Source organism: Salvia miltiorrhiza, chromosome 8, assembly GCF_028751815.1.
Source record: "Salvia miltiorrhiza cultivar Shanhuang (shh) chromosome 8, IMPLAD_Smil_shh, whole genome shotgun sequence".
NCBI classification, from domain to species: Eukaryota; Viridiplantae; Streptophyta; class Magnoliopsida; order Lamiales; family Lamiaceae; genus Salvia; species Salvia miltiorrhiza.
In genome coordinates this window covers 32,679,806-32,696,663 of record NC_080394.1, presented here as the reverse complement: position 1 = coordinate 32,696,663, position 16,858 = coordinate 32,679,806, and the positions used below count along the sequence as shown (strand labels likewise).

The 16,858-nt window shown below is 41.8% G+C and overlaps 1 protein-coding gene across 1 annotated transcript; it reads right to left on the bottom strand.

The window, feature by feature from the left end:
- Positions 1-2,829: 2,829 nt before the first annotated feature.
- LOC130997769 (high affinity nitrate transporter 2.4-like) lies at positions 2,830-4,774 on the bottom strand. Its single transcript, XM_057923196.1, has 2 exons — positions 3,751-4,774; positions 2,830-3,674 (listed from the first exon to the last, which is right to left on the bottom strand). The coding sequence occupies exons 1-2, from the start codon at positions 4,683-4,685 to the stop codon at positions 3,041-3,043; spliced, it is 1,569 nt and encodes a 522-aa protein (XP_057779179.1). The 5' UTR covers positions 4,686-4,774; the 3' UTR covers positions 2,830-3,040.
- Between the last annotated feature and the right edge of the window lie 12,084 nt (positions 4,775-16,858).

Below are 16,858 nucleotides of genomic sequence, written 5' to 3'. Positions count from 1 at the left end.
CATTCGACTTCGCTGCTCTGGAATTCGATTCCGCTAGTGAGCTTGATTCCACTGGCGAGCTTGATTCCGCTGGCGAGCTTGATTCCGCTGGCGAGCTTGATTCCTCTGCTAGCTCTGTTCTGGCGCGAGTTTGGCTTTGTTCGGGCTGCATCAGAAATCACGTCGACGCCACTTAGAAATTAAAAAAAATAAAAATTTAAGTTAACTTGCACGTATACCCCTCATTCTCGACCTTGGCTCAAATACACCCCCAGAGTCCATAAAAATGGTGCATTTAAACCCACCGAGTTAACGACAAGAAACAGCCGTTAACTTGCTGGGTTTAAATGCACTTTTTTTTATGGACTCTGGGGTGTATTTGGGCCAATATCGAGAATGATGAGGTATACGCTCTAGGGGTGTCTAGTTTATGGGTGGATTTGTACCTTAACCCTTAAAAGAAAAAAGAGAAAACCTAAACCCTTGAAAGCACAGAAAAGCAGATTAAGGGCCGAGCCTCGTTAAAACCTCTTAAAGCAAAATCCATGAAGGAGAAAGTAATAAGAGGAAAAAGAGTAATCGTCTAGCATGAAAGCCACGCTAAAAAACGTAGAGAAGATATGCCAAGGAAGTGGGAAGAATCGTCTCAAGAGCTCCGGCCTAACCATCGCCCTTAGACAATTCCGGCTTACCTTGACAGTACAAAGCAAAGAGAAAACAACTAAAAACAAACAGAAATCCAGGACACAAGAAAAAAGGAAAGCTAAACCAAAAAATGTCATGCCCTTAGACAAGGGAGAACAAAAACAGCCGCATCCCCTCTTCCACGCGAGCCACGAGATCGGCTCCGGGGCAACCAACGGAGCCCGTCCCTTCAAGGCCCAGAAACCAGCGCACCAGTTGTCTGTATAAGAGCCGAGGTCGCTCCCACTACTAACCATCACCCCAACTAAAAAGAAGTCGGGTTCAGCTATTATGTGAGGCCACCACCTCATGTGAAACAAATAAACCCAAGTGCTAGCACCAAGATCAATCGACGCCCTCCAGATGTTTGATTATTAATTCATATTTATTAATACATGGGCGTACATTATTCAATAATTTTTTTTTAAAATAGAAATTTATTAAAAAAAGGAAAAGGGAAAAAAACAACCTAGAACCCTTGAGAGCACAGAAGAGCAAACTAAGGGCCGAGCCTCATTAAAACCCTTTTAAGGCAAACCCGTGAGGGAAAATCCTTAAGAGGGGAAAAAGAGTACTCGTCTAAACGGATCTGCGCGGGAGCGGAAGTGAGACAGCTTCAAAAGTTCCGGCCTAACCATCACCTTTAAGCTGCTCGGCTCCCAAACACAGAGAAAGAACGAACCAAAAGAGAACAACAAGACACAAAACAAAGGAGAAGACAAGAAAGACCACGCAGGAAAGCGAACACCAAAGAAGTGTCTCTCAACAATCCACCCAAAAGAAGCGTCGACCATCTGCATGGGAATAAAACGTCTCATAACCCTCATACTGCCACGACCCATGCAGATCGAAGAGCCATGATTCCACCGCTGTCCACAACGTCCGATATGAACACCCTGCGGATCCATAGCCATGCAAAAGGGAGTAAACACTCCAAGAGCTAGCATATCAACGACCAGAACTACTAGCTCCCAATAAAGCTCGACGCAAATGGCGACCAAATTTAATAAACTATTTGAGCTAACATTATTCAATAAATTTAATTATTGGTCAAAGTAATATTAGATAAATAAAATGAAATTTTTAATAAACTATTTGTTTGGCCAACTAAAAGTTAATTGACCAAATTAAATTGTTGCTGCAAATATGTAGATAATACATACAAATATTTATATAGGTTTTAGTCAAAATGAATTTAATTAAGAATCAATGTGGAATAAGAGATGTGCTATTATCAAAATTTGAACCCATGTTCATGTAGAATGAATAATTCAAATTAAAATATTATCAAAATTTAATTTTTTTGGTAAAAAAACATTATTATTTTCATATTTTTATTTGTATGACTAGAATTTTTTGTGACTAAAAGGTTTTGAATACATTAGGGTACCACTTCTTTATAAATTTATTCTGTCACTCAAAGTGAACGCCACCTTAAGGAATTAATTGCTAAAAAGTCACTAATTTTGATTTTAGACAGTTTTTAATGAATCATATCGTGACATCAACAAGATAAACACATTCAACACTTTTCGACGACCCAAATGGATAATGTGGTATGATTCTCTTTTCATGATAACCTAGTTTCTAAAACAAATAACATGTTGGAAAAAAGCATGCCCATGTTATTTTTTAGCAATTAATCAATCCTAAACTAAATAAATTAAGAGCGAAGGAAATGTCTATTAATTAAAATAGTACTCCCTCCGTCCACTAATTCGAGGCCTACTTTCCTTTTTGGTCCGTCCACCAACTCAAGGCCTATCTATTTTTAATAAGTTTTTATTCTTATTTTAATTGATGGGACCCAATAAACAATACACTTTTTCTCCATTTAACTAATAAACAATATACTTTGTGGGTCCCTTTCTCCACTCAACCAATAAACAATATATTTTGTGGGTCTCTTTCTCCACCAAACTAATCAAAGTATACTTTTTCTTAAAACCCGTGTTTTGCCTCCTAGGCATTGAATTAGTGGACGAATGGAGTATTAAGAAGAACGATAAAGGAGAAAAGACAAATGAATTCGAACAAATCTGGCAACGGCCGGCGACCATGAAAATAATGGTGCGTTGAGTTTAATTTCAAAGGACAGCCCAATAATTCCAATCGCTATCGACCCAAAAACGAGCCCGCCCCTGAGATATGTATGAATTAATATTATCAAGATATTTAGGGAATTGAAATTAGTCATTATTGTATGTTGATGCATTATATTCAAGCTACTATCGAATATTTCAATCTTCTTGGAGAAAGTCGGATCCATCTCAACCAAATTATTTCCAACATGTACCCCAATCGGATGGAGATATGTACTCCAATATATTAATATAGGCACAACGACACACAGCCACATAATGTACGTTAGCTAGGTTTACGCAGACGGCGGCGAAACAAGGCGGCGGCCCCTCTCGGAACGGCTGTTCTCGGCGAACTTGAGGGAGCCCTGATGCAGTCCCTTATCCTTCTCCTCCTTATTCCACTCCTTCCCATAGTAATGCTCCTCGCTCCACTTGTCGTTCCCCGCCAAAAACATGCTCCCCCACTGCGGGAAATGCACCAGCACCACCAGTAGCGTGCACGCCACGATCATGATCCCCATCAGCCTCAGCCCCATCGCCGTCGAGTAACTCGAGCTCGTGAAGAACAGCAGCTGCGTCAGCCCGGATCCGAAGTTGCCGCCGGCGCCGGTGAGGCCGGAGATCACGCCCAGGGACCTCCGGGAGATGAACGGGATGACGCCGAAGGTGGCGCCGCAGGCCGCCTGCGCCCCGATGGAGAAGAGGATCATGGACGTGACGGCGAGCGGCAGCGTGCTGGCCTTGCCCAACCAGATGCAGAAGACGCCGCCGAGTGTTTGGAGGATCCAGAGGTTCCATAGGCGCCCGCGCATGCCGAACCGCCGCGCCGCCACGTCGGACATTAGGCCGCCCAGCGGTCGGGACACTATGTTGGCCATGCCGAATGTGGCGGCTATTGTGCCCGCCGTGTGGAGATTCAGATCGAACCTGCGAAATTGAATTCATTTTTGCATGGTTTAGTCATCACAGAATTAGATGTATGTATAAGTTATAACCAACCAACCTGTCGTAGAAATATTGTGAGATGACGTTGTCTGTGGTTAGTTCAACGCCTAGCGACATGCCATAGAGTAGAACAAATATCCATGTTCTGTAATTGGTAACAGCGTGCCAAACAACCTTAGAAAATTTGTCGGTATGAACATCTCCTTTCTTCCGTAGGGTTCCAAGGTTTCCATCAGGAAGATCCTGGCCGAGCCCCAAAACCAGGAGCCCCATCATCACATGCATCAATCCCGGCACAAAAAACGCGATTCTCCACGCACTAAACGGCGTCGCTCCGGCTTTCCGGATGAGCTCGAAGAGAAGCGGCATGAGCAGCTGCGTGGCCCCGCCGCCCATATTCCCCCACCCGGCGGCGGTGCCGTTCACCAGCCCTATGATCTTGCCATTGAACATGGTGCTCATCCAGTATTGGCACGACACGAACGTCGCCAGCGAGAATCCTATCATGAACCTCACCGCCAGGTATCCGCCGGCCGACGAGACCATCGACATGCAGAACACCGTGGGGGCCGTCAGCATGATCAAGAAGGCGCACGCGTACCTCGGCCCCAGGAGATCGCAGGCCGCCCCCATCACCAGCCTCGAGAAAATGCTGCCCGACACCGAGGCTATGCCGGCGTTCCCGATGTCCGCCTTCGTCAGGTTGAGGTTGTCGCGGATGACGGGGACCAGCGGCGCCGCCGCAAACGTGGAGACGAAGCAAGTGAAGAAGGAGATCCAAGAGAGGTGGAAGGTTCGCATGTGCGGCTTCGCTAAGGAATGGATCTTGAAGACTGTCGCTTTGTGCTCAGAATCAACCGGCAAAGCGAATTTCGCCGTCGGATCCGTCCGGATTGTTTCGTCCACGGCAACGGAGAAGGCGAAGCTTTGTTCTTTGCCGGTTACTCCGTGCATGGAGCTTCCCGGCGACCCTATTTCTTTTTCATCGCCCATTTTTGCTGATTGAGGGTATTTTTCTTCTTTTTACACTTGAAAATTTCAAGAATTTTGCACCTTAATTATATACTATAATTGGTTTTCTAGTGGCCTTTAAGTTTAAATAAAGAACAATACTTTGCATATCTTGGCTATATAGTATTATATATAAATTTATATCGCTGTACGTATAAATAGCTAGTGGATATGTTTCTCCGTGTTAATAGTTCTTGTCTATTGATATCGAAACGCCAAAATGTTTGGGATATGCGTTTGTTTTACGTGTATGTTGTTACATGTAACGTTGTAGAATTTGCTGCAAAACGTTACCCAACATGGTAGAACGATAAAGACGTATATGCTTTCAAATTATCCTCATTCACCCTTTCAGATGTTCTAAGAGATCTTAATTAATTTTGGTATAGTAGTATATATTATTGATCAGCGCAGGCTGAGAATTTTTTACTCCATTTTGTCTTTCGTCTCTTTTGTACTTCTCCAATTGGTTGAATCATGCCGAATGAAAGATATATATATATATATATATATATATATATATATATAGGAATGGGATCATATAGATCCCAATGCTTATAATAGATCCCTAGAAAAAAATTAGCACATTAAGTTGCTCGTCGGTCAAAAGTGAAAAACTGTTCAGAGTCTCTCTCTTTGAAAAAACCATGGGCCGTGAATTTCAGATCTAATCCGATGGTTGACTGACCCTGCGCTCCGGCGATAATCCTCCGTTGGCGTCGTGTGCCTGCCCTCCATCTGAGATAGGGAAGAGGATATCAGGTTGCGACTTTCGCTGTTGCGAGATCTTCCACCGCCGCTCGCCTCGGCAGTCCGGCAGATTTACGCTAGTTACCGCCGCTGCGGTCCCTTTTCCGGCGAAGCCGCTCCAGACCAGCAGCGCCGCTCCCCAACGACCGTCCCTCTCGGCTAGGGTGGATCCCCCATTGACCGACCTCCACCGCGACCTCGATTACGCCTAGCTGCAGCACCTCGTCTGCTCTTCTTCTCAAGGATCCTCCGCTGCGTTTCCTTATCCGGCGAAGACGACCCAGACCAGCAGCGCAGCTCCCACACGTCCGCCCCTCTCGGATAGGTTGGATCTTGCTGATACAGTACTCAAATCTACCTTTTGACTTATCTCTGCCTGGTTTTCTCCGGGGATGGTTTTCATGGCTTCCTCTTCCTCTGTTCCGCCTAACCTTTCCCGTGAATTGGTTATTGTCCCGAACGCTATCTCTGCTGATGCTTCGGTCCCTAGATCGACCCTCCCTGGATCTGATATTGGGAAGACTATTTCGCCGGTGAATTCTACCCCTCATGAGCAATCACCAATCATTAAGGGTAAGCCTGTTACTAACCCTCGACGAACTTACGCCTCCGCGGCTAGGGTTTTTTCGCCGAAACCCCCTGATGTCTTAGCACAAAATTTTTGTGCGCTCCATCCGCATACTACTGGGGAAAAGATGGTGTTACATATTCCTGATTCTATTTATCAACAACAGTTGCATGAGCTTCGTTTTGCGCTTCATGCGAAGTTACTTTTACCTAAAGGTAGTCTTCCTCGGACTTCTTCGGATATTCAGAAGGAACTCTCGTCTTTGTGGCGTTTGGATAGCCGGTTTCGCGTTGTCACTCTGGGAAAAGGGCTTTTTACGCTTCAATTTAGTAGGGAAACGGATATGCTTACTGCTCGCTCCAAACTTTCATGGAAGCTTTCCGTTGGACTTATTCGCATCCGTGATTGGACGCCTCTTTTTGATCCGTATAAGGAGTCTTCTACTATTGCCCTTGTTTGGCTCCGAATTTATTACTTGCCGCATGAATGTTGGCATCCGGAAGTTATTACGGGCATTGCACGTTCGGTTGGCACGCCAATTAAGCTTGATGGTCTTACTTTTTCTGCTGCTGTAGGACACTTCGCGCGTGTCCTGGTCGAGATTGATGTTTCTAAGGTTACTCCCACTCACCTTTCGGTGGCACGTGGCAACGTGGCTTTGGAGGTGGAATTTGGTTACGAGTCTATGCCATATTTTTGTGGTATTTGTAAAACGGTCGGACATTCTTCGGATAGATGTAGTCGAAAGCCTAAGGACCCCAGCTCTGTGGAGACTGCGGTTCCCAACAAGGTCTCTACTTCGGTTCCTACTGATACTCATGCGTCGGTTCCTCCTGCTGCGGTTTTAGAGGATGATTTTCGTCCGGTGCAAGGTAAAAAACATTGGCGTCAAACACAACGATGGAATAATATATCTAATGCTCCTGTCACCACTAGTCAGAATGGTTTTGAGGTTCTTGGGGAGGAATCGGATACGGAGATGATTTATGAGGAAACTGAGCGACCGCTTCAGGCCGACGTCGGGCACAAGGCTCCGAAAACGGGTATTTCATCTCCTAAAAATACAAAGAATCAGCCCGAGTTACACTCTTCTGCTGGGAATACCCAAGTTGTTCAAAAGACTGGGGTGGATTTCTCTCCCTCGGCCAGGGAAAACAGCTTACCTCAGGATCAAACGGACGGCAATTTAGCTATTACCATTACACCCACGGCCAAAGATGGTTGCTCGGTTTTGGCTAAGGGGCAGGTTCAATTGCTCTCTACAGTTGGGGAATTTCATCAAACAGATGTCGGGCGCAATTCTCCCTCTCAGGTTTTAGTTCAATCACCTGGAGTGGGTTTTCCTTTGGCTACACAAGATCAATTGGGGCCTGATTTGGCTTCTGTTAGGGACGCTCAGAGTCGGCTCTCGTCAGCTTTGGCTAGGGTCAACTCTAATGCTTCTGGTTCTCGATCAGATCCTCCTGCTGACAATGTTTATGAGGGTAATACGGGCAGCGCAACAAGCTTTGATCGTGGGTTTTCCTCTGAAGATCAATGGGATTTGCGGCGCCATATTGATGCAAAACGGGTTGCGCGTGCTGAAGATGAACAGAGAGCTGAAACACCTAATGCCCGGCCCAAGGCTTTTTTAAATTTAGTCCGTGAAGCCAATGCTAATGGTATGCCGCTGCATGCTTATACTACTTCTTCCCAACGACCATTTTTGCAAATTATGGATGCGGTGGTTGGCGAACGTTGGAGTGATATTATGGACGCGGAAGAGGCTGCGCATCGTGATGATAATCCTCGTAATGAGGACGATGGTATGTTGTTTTTACAATGAATATCTTTGCATGGAATATTAGGGGCTTTTCTACTGCCCGTAATCTTTTACACAATCATTGTGTTACTCATTCCCCTTCACTTGTTGGAATCTTTGAGCCCAAGACGTCTTTTAATCGTACACAGTCTTCTTTTTGGCATTCAATCAATGTCCGACCGGTGCATCAAAATGATAGAGGCGTGCATGCTCCCAATATTTGGATTTTTGCTTCTCCGACAGTAAACACTAAAGTTGTCTTTTCCTCGGATCAAGCAGTGGTGCTTGAGGTTGGGATTCCGGGGTTCTCTTTCTTTGCGGCGTTTGTACATGCGAGTTGTAATTATATCTCGCGTCGTTTACTTTGGGAAGATTTAGCATGCTACTCTACTGGTAGCCTTGTTGTCATTGGTGACTTTAATGCTCTACTGGGGGCACATGAGCGTAAGGGTCGGCGTAATCCTAGTAATATTGCTTGTCGGGAGTTTCGGGATTTTATTGATGATAATATGCTTTTTCAGCCTGTATCTGCTGGGCCTATTTTCACTTGGACTGATAGGCGTCGCTTTCCTGTCACCACGGAGTCGGTTTTAGATCGTGTTCTCGTTTCCGCTTCGTTTTCTGATTATTGGGATAATATCAGTTATCGTGTTCTTCCGAGGGTGGGTTCTGACCATTCACCTATTATTCTCAATTGTTCGTTTTCTCAGGTGCATGCTCAAAAACATTTTCGTTTCCTGAATATGTGGTGTTCTCACGAGGGCTTTTTGGATTTGGTGAAACATTCCTGGTCTCTGGAGATTGATGTTCGTTGCCCTATGGTGCGGGTAATGCGCAAACTCAAGCGGCTGCGCAAAGACTTGAAGACTTGGAATAAAGAGACTTTTGGAAATTTCAACGTTGCTTTGTCTGGTTTATATGAGCAACTAACCTCCCTTCAGAATGTTATTGGGGTTTCTGGCTACACGGAGGAGTTGTTTGATCACGAGATACAGCTTGAAGCTTCGATTAACACTATGCTCTCGCGTCAAGCTTCTCTTCTCCAACAGCAGAGTCGCATCAAATGGCTTTCAGATGGGGATCGTAACACTAAATTCTATCAAAATATGGTGAGGATGCGGAGATCTCGTCTGAACATTAAGCAGCTTCGCATTGGCGACATTTTGATTGATGATCACACGATTATGGCTGATCATGTGGTTCAGTTTTACGTCGATCTTTTTGCTGATTCTACCCCGGATATGGATCGATCTTGGATTAGTGCGCACGTTCCTAATTTAGTTACTCAGAATCAAGGGGAGTCGCTCATTTGTTGCCCGTCGGAGGATGAGATACGGGCAACGGTTTTTTCCATGAATGGCAACGGTGCTCCTGGGCCGGATGGTTTCAGTGGTAAATTTTTTCAGGTTGCTTGGGATATTATTTGTTCGGATGTGATCTCTGCGGTGCAACGTTTTTTCCAGAGACATTACTTGCCTAAGGGTTTGAATTCCAATTTCTTAACTCTGCTTCCTAAGAAGGATGACGCCGTGTCTATTTCTGATTATAGACCTATTGTCTTGGGAAATTTTTTATTTAAAATCATCACGAAAATCCTTGCTACGCGTGTTAATACCTTTGCTTCTGACATTATCTTGCCGAATCAGTTCGGGTTTGTGGCGGGACGCTCGATACATGAAGGTATTTTGCTCGCGTCAGAAGGTGTTAATTGCATGAATCGGTCTCGTAAAGGGAATAATATGGCCTTGAAGGTGGATATTAAGAAGGCGTTTGATACTCTGAATTGGGAGTTCATGGATGTGGTTCTCAAGGCGTTTGGTTTTCCTACGGTCTTCAGAAATTGGATTCAAACTATCTTCGCTTCTGCTCGTATTTCTGTCATGTTTAACGGAGTGGTGCATGGCTATTTTGCTTGTCGCAGAGGAGTGAGGCAAGGAGATCCTCTCTCTCCCATTCTTTTCGGTTTTGCTGAAGATCTTTTGAGTAGACTGCTTCTCCACGCGGTTGATAATGGTTTTATCTCACAGATGCAAATGTCTCGCCAGTTGTGTTTCCCATCGCATTTGTTGTATGCTGATGATGTGTTGCTGTTTTGTCGCGCTTCTAAACGTTCGTGTATCATGATTAATTCTATTTTGCAAATTTATGCCCAAGTCTCGGGCCAACATTGCAACGCCGATAAGTCTACTATTTATTTTGGTAAGGGGGTTCCTACGCAGGTGCAGAGGCGTCTTCGGCGTATTCTCCATTTTTCTTTTGCCTCCCTTACTTTCACCTATCTGGGGGTTCCTGTTTTCCCTGGCCGGGTCTCGGCTTCTCATCTGGTCAAGATTAAAGATTTTATTCTGTCGAAGTTCTCTAGGTGGAAGGGTTTGCAACTTTCTATGGCTGGACGGGTTTGTTTAGTGGCTTCGGTGATTCAGAGCTCGGCAGTTCATAGCATGCTTATTTATCAATGGCCGGCTAAGCTGCTTCATGAGCTTGATAAAGCTTGTCGCTCTTTTATTTGGACTGGGTGTATCACGTCAAAGGCTCGTTCCTCGGTTGCGTGGAATAGGGTTTGCGCTCCTAAGCTGAGGGGTGGTTTAGGTGTGAAGAGCTTTTCTGATATCAACAACAGCTTTATGTTCAGATTGGGCTGGCAAGTCATAAAGGAACGAACCCTTGGTTTCGATCTCTTTCGCCGGCGTTATCTCTCCCCGATGTTAAGTCCTTCCTCCCGTTGGTTTTCCTCCTCTATCTGGCTTGGTGTTCGTAAGCCGATTCAGCAGATCGTGCAGGATACATTCTGTATTATTGGACGAGGAGATTCCGTCTCTTTTTGGCATGACAATTGGCTCGGGTATAAGATCTCCTCGCGCCTACGTATTCCGAGCTACATGGCTCCTTTTCTCACGCACAAAGTGTCAGATTTTTATTTTGATGATATTTGGCATCTCACTGATTCGTTTCTGGTGGCTTTTCCGGAGGTTGCTTTCGACATTATCTCGCTTCCGACTGGGGATATGGAAGATGAGCGAGCTTGGGTGCACTCTCGGTTTGGCAATATTTCGGCTTCTTTGGCCTTTGATCATTTCGCTCCACCTTTTCCTTCGGTGGATTGGGGGAAGTGGATTTGGGCACCTTTCATCCCGGTGCGTCGTTCTATCACTTGTTGGCGGATCATTTTGGGCCGTCTTCCTACTATGGATGCGATTCAACGTTGTGGTTTCATTGGGCCTAACATTTGCAGCCTCTGTCTCAATGCAGAGGAAAATATAGATCATCTTTTTTGGGCTTGCAACTTTGCTAAGCCTTTATGGGGTTTTCTTTTCTCATGGTTTGAGATGGAGGTTCCATTTTTTCATGATATTGGCAGTTTCATTATCTTTGCTATGAATTATAATGCAAGTGCGCAGGTGACAAGCCTTTGGCGTGTGGGCGTCATTACAATTCTTTGGGGTCTCTGGTACTCTCGTAACCAATTTATTTTTCAAAATGTTGTGGCCTCACCTCATGCTTTGATGAAGCTTCTTAAGATTTCCTTTTTGGAGGCTGCGAGCAATTTTAAATTAGGAAGCATGGCGAACTCGGTGTTTGAGCTCGGGATCCTTCGGCGCCTTGCTGTTGCAGGCAATCCGCGCCCTGCTCCGGTCACCATTGATGTGGGCTGGACCCTTCCTTCTCCTTCTTGGCTCAAAGCCAATATCGACGGGTCCATTAGGGGTAATCCTTCGGTGATGCATGCGGGTGGTGTGATCAGAAATGCCTTTAATTCGGTGGTGGCGTGCTTTCACTTTTCGGCAGGAGCCGGTTTTGCCTTTGAGGCGGAACTTTTTGCTTTTATTATCATTCTTGAGAAGGCTGCTGCTCATCAATGGTATAACCTCTGGATTGAATCTGATTCAACATACGTTGTTAATGTCTTCAATAATCGTGAGGTTCCGGTCCCGTGGCGTTTTCGGAGCAGATGGCGGGCGGCGCTTAAAGGTGTAGAGCACTACAACCTCCGTTGCTCTCATAACTACCGGGAAGGTAACCAAGTTGCCGATTACCTCGCTTCCTCTCTTTCGCAGGAAGGGTTTTGGCTTCATTCTATTCCTGAGATTGCTCAGCTGGTTTTCGATGATGTACATTCTTCCTTTGTTCGCATGGTGCGATAGCTTGTCCTGGGTTGTTTGTTTCGGTGCTTGGTGGGAACCGGGGAGATTTGGGGGTGATGGTACGGCCGGAACTTCCGAAGTCTCCTCAACTCAGTTTCCGCCGCACCTTGTTTCTTTCATGTTTTCTTTGTATCTAGACGGGTACTCTTTATCCTCGATTTGAGGTTTTAATGAGGCCCGGCCCTGGTCTTCTCTTTGGATTTTTTTAGGTTCCGTTTTCTTTAATAAAATTTCAATTCAGCAATAGATCCCTAGATCCAAATCTTGACCACACATTTATGACATGTGGCGCATCAAGATGGTGACACGTGGCAAGGAGCTTCCAAGCATTCCAAGGCAAAATCTGGAGGGGTAAAATTGGAATGTAATTTTCGGATTTAATAATTAAAAAAAATATATATTTTTTTAGATTTTCTCAAAATAGATATATTTTAGATGCATATAGTTTCACACAAAGATGCATAAAGTTTTCACATGAAATGCATAACTTTGAACAGAAAAATGCATTTAATTTTTCCAGTTTTGGTATTTTCACCACCCCACCCCATACCACCCCCCAATCCAGCCCACACCACCTCCCAACCCTCCCCATTACCACCCCCCAAAAATAGGCATGTTTCACATGCATATAAAATCAAACAAAAATGCATAAAGTTTTCACATAAAACTGCATTAAATTATACAAAAAATGCATTTCATTTTAATAAATCTGGTAGTTTCGCCACCCCACCCCTGCCCCACCCACCCCCCCACCCCCAATTTTTTTTTTTTCAAAAACTGATTTTCTGATTGCTGGCCCACCCCCACCCCCCACCCCCCAAAAATTTTTTTTTTTTTTTAAAAACTGATTTTCAAAAAAAAAAATTTGGGGGGTGGGTGGGTGGGGGGTCTGGTCAGAAAATCAGTTTTTGAGAAAATAAAAAAAAAATAAAAAAAATAAAAATTTTGGTGGGGGGGTGGGGGGTAGGGGTGGGTGGGGGGTGGGGGGTGGGGGGTAGGGGTGGGTCAGTGGTCAGAAAATCAGTTTTTAAAAAAATAAAAAAAAAAATTTTTGGGGGTGGGCGGGGGGGTGGGGGGCAGGGGGTGGGTGGGGGTGGGGTTCTGCGGTGGGGTGGGGTTCGGGGGGTGGGGTTGGGGTGGGGTGAAATCTTATGCATTTTTATATGAAACTTTATGCATTTTTATATGAAAGTTCATGCATTCTCGTATGAAACTTTATGCATCTAAAATATACATATTTTGAGAAAATCTAATTTTTTTTTTTTTAATTTCGAAAATTACATTCTAATTTTACCCCTCTCCAGATTTTGCCTTGAAATGCCTTGCCACGTGTCACCATCTTGATGCGCCACATGTCATAAATGTGTGGTCTAGATTTGGATCTACGGATCTATTATAAGCATAGGGATCCACCGGAACCCAACCCTATATATATATATATATATATATATATATATATATAGGGGTGAGCTAGAATAAAAACACTCTTAAGTGTATAAAATATAAACGTTTTTTAATGTACGAATTTTATCCAACAGGGTTACGAATTCATTCAACATGGTTACGAATTGCGAAAAATAAATTTTTGTTACTTTTGGGATTCGAACTCATGACCACGAATTCATCCAACAGGGTTACGAATCAACCGTAGATCTTGATGATCTAAGGGCTAAAAATCATTTATATTTTATACACTTAAGAGTGTTTTTATTCTAGCCCTCCCATATATATATATATATATATATATATATATATATAGGGTAGGGTTAATATATAGGGTTATTAGAACCTCTTCCTATATAGGGTAGGGTTAATATAAAAACCTCTCTTAAGATGAAAACTAGGAACCAATTTAAAGCCATTGATTTAAATAAAATAGAGGGCTGAGATTAAACTACAGATGCACAATTTCGATTGCATAGATGCACAGTTTCAATTGCATATATGCACAATTTCGATTTGATTGAGTATTTTGCATTGTTGGTTTCAATTGCATAAATTGCATATTTTTAAATGCACAGTAAAATATAATAGATGCACAGTTTCTTTTGTTGACTAAATCCTAACCATTAGATCTAATATTTAAAAGGTCAAGATTAGGTTCCTAGTTCTCATTTTAACATAGGTTTTTATTAGAACCTCTTCCTATATATATATATATATATAGGGTTCAATTCAATAGAAAAGAATCCCCTACATTAAGAATTAAGAGCAAATCTATACCATTCAATCTATTTGATCCAACGCATCAGATTTAAGGAATTAAATGGTTTAATTTATTTTGTATCAATATGGAAATTAATATTCTGATCGAAAAGGAGATATATGTCTTTTTAGTTGAGTAAGATTTGGGAAAGTTTCATCAAATCCCACCATTTTCGCTCTTTCAATGTTTATGGAGTTGATTAACAGATTTCGACGAATCTATTTCTTTGAAATTCTGAGTAATATCTTCTTAATCTTTTTTGATCGAAACGTTGTTATCTTGTTCGGCGCGCGATGGATGTCGAGAACTCTAAAGGTAATTTTCTTTTTTGCTTATTTTTTTGTGTTCGGCGTGTGATGGATATCGACGATTAAGTTTGTTTATGAAACTAGGATTCATGATTTCTTGATTGTGTCTATATTGCTAGGATTAATGTATTTCAACGATTTCTTAACTTCCAGAACTCATAAATGTTAGAAATCTCTTTGAAATAAGATCTGGTTTTCGTCGAATATGTCCATGGGTAGCGTGATTGATAAAGGAAACTTTCTTGGCTTAATTATGTTTTTCTTCTATTGAATTGGGAAGCTACTATTCATATATCCATGGCTAGGCAGAATGATAAAGGAAGAATCTTAGGAGAAAGGTTCATTACAGAAGCGAAAAAAATCAACAAAATATGAGAAAAGTTCGACAACGTTGTGAACGATAAATGAAAAATGTACATAAAATTATTGTGAACGATAAACGATAAATGTAAAGTTCGACAAAGTTCATTACATTTTTGGGCTTAGTTTTTGTTTTAGTTGACTGAATAATTCTATATATTCCCTGCTATTACTGATTTGTGTTTAGCCTATTAGGAATAATGTTTTATATTACAATGTTGAATAAACTGAAACTGTAAGTTCGATGCAGATTCTTATTGGGATACAGACTCTGCACTTGTTGTACAAGGTAATACATATATGAATTTCTTGTGAGAAAGACTCTGCAAAAAACAACTAAAAAAAAAACATAAGTGATGGATCGATAATATCCGTGTTCCTTCAACAACACAACAAATTAAACTACATCATCAAACAAAATAAGAATGTTATATATCATGTTGATCTTCTCTAAACATACCTTGACTATCCATTGAATCTCCAGCATTACAATTGGTTTCTAACATGATACTGAGAAATCTCTTGAAAGCAAAGTGTGATTAACAAATCTGTTGCGGCGACGGTATTGAAACTTTTTAATACCTAGGTTTTACGCACTAGGATTAAAAGATATACTCTTAATCCATAACTTCCAAAAATACAAAAATCCTATCCCATAAAATTAGCAACGTAAATTGTATTGTGGATATTCAAAAGTCTATAGTACCCTTAAAGTAAATATAAACGGCTGAATCTTTGAATGCCTTGAAACCATTGGATCTTAATATTTCAAAGGCTATGATTAATTCTCAATTCTCAAATTATTTGCACTTCACAATTGAACTCTTGCCTATATATATATATATATAGGGGAGGGCTACAGTAAAAACACTTCTTAAAATATAAATATAAACGTTTTTTAATGTACGAATTTTATCCAACATGGTTACGAATTCATCCAACATGGTTACGAATTGTGAAAAATAAATTTTTGCTACCTTTGGGATTCGAACCCAGGACCACGAATTCATCCAAAAGGGTTACGAATCAACCGTAGATCTTGATGATCTAAGGGCTGAAAATCATTTATATTTTATACACTTAAGAGTGTTTTTATTCTAGACCTCCCCTATATATATATATATATATATATATATATATATATATATATATATATATATATATAGGGGAGGGCTAAAATAAAAACACTTCTTAAAATATAAAATATAAACAATTTTCAGCCCTTAGATCATCAAGATCTACGGTTGATTCGTAACCCTGTTGGATGAATTCGTGGTCCTGGGTTCGAATCCCAAAGGTAGCAAAAAATTATTTTTTATAATTCGTAACCATGTTGGATGAATTCGTAACCATGTTGGATAAAATTCGTACATTAAAAAACGTTTATATTTATATTTTAAGAAGTGTTTTCACTGTAGCCCTCCCATATATATATATATATATATATATATATATATATATATATATATAGGGGCGCGCTCCAGTGAGACCCACTATTGCTCTAGTGAGACCCCCTATTTTTCGTGTAACACTGAGGACAATGAACAAGACGTATATCTAACGAACAAGATGTATATACTGATGAAAAATAAAATTTAAAAAATTGATAATGAACAATACAGTATATACTGAACAATGCAGTATATACTGATGAATGCATCAGATTGTGCCCTGAATCTCATTAAAATTAGGGGGCAATTATTCCACAAACTCCCTTTAAGATATAAATTAAGAACTTATATTGACCTTAGATCTTGAGCTATTTAACGGCTGAGATCAAATCTTAAAGATACCAAATGATTCATTTTATACGTCGAATAAATTCACGCTAAAATTGCTCTGGAGGGTAAATTGGGCATCTGTGTTTTGACTTTCCAAATAGCCAACTACATATTTTCGAAATGGACGCCTAATTTATTTCGGCTATTGAGATTTGATATGATTGAGAAATAAGAGAAACCCATGAACCGATTCATTCTCTCTTCAATTTTTTTGAGAAAAAAAGAAAGGGGACGGCGAA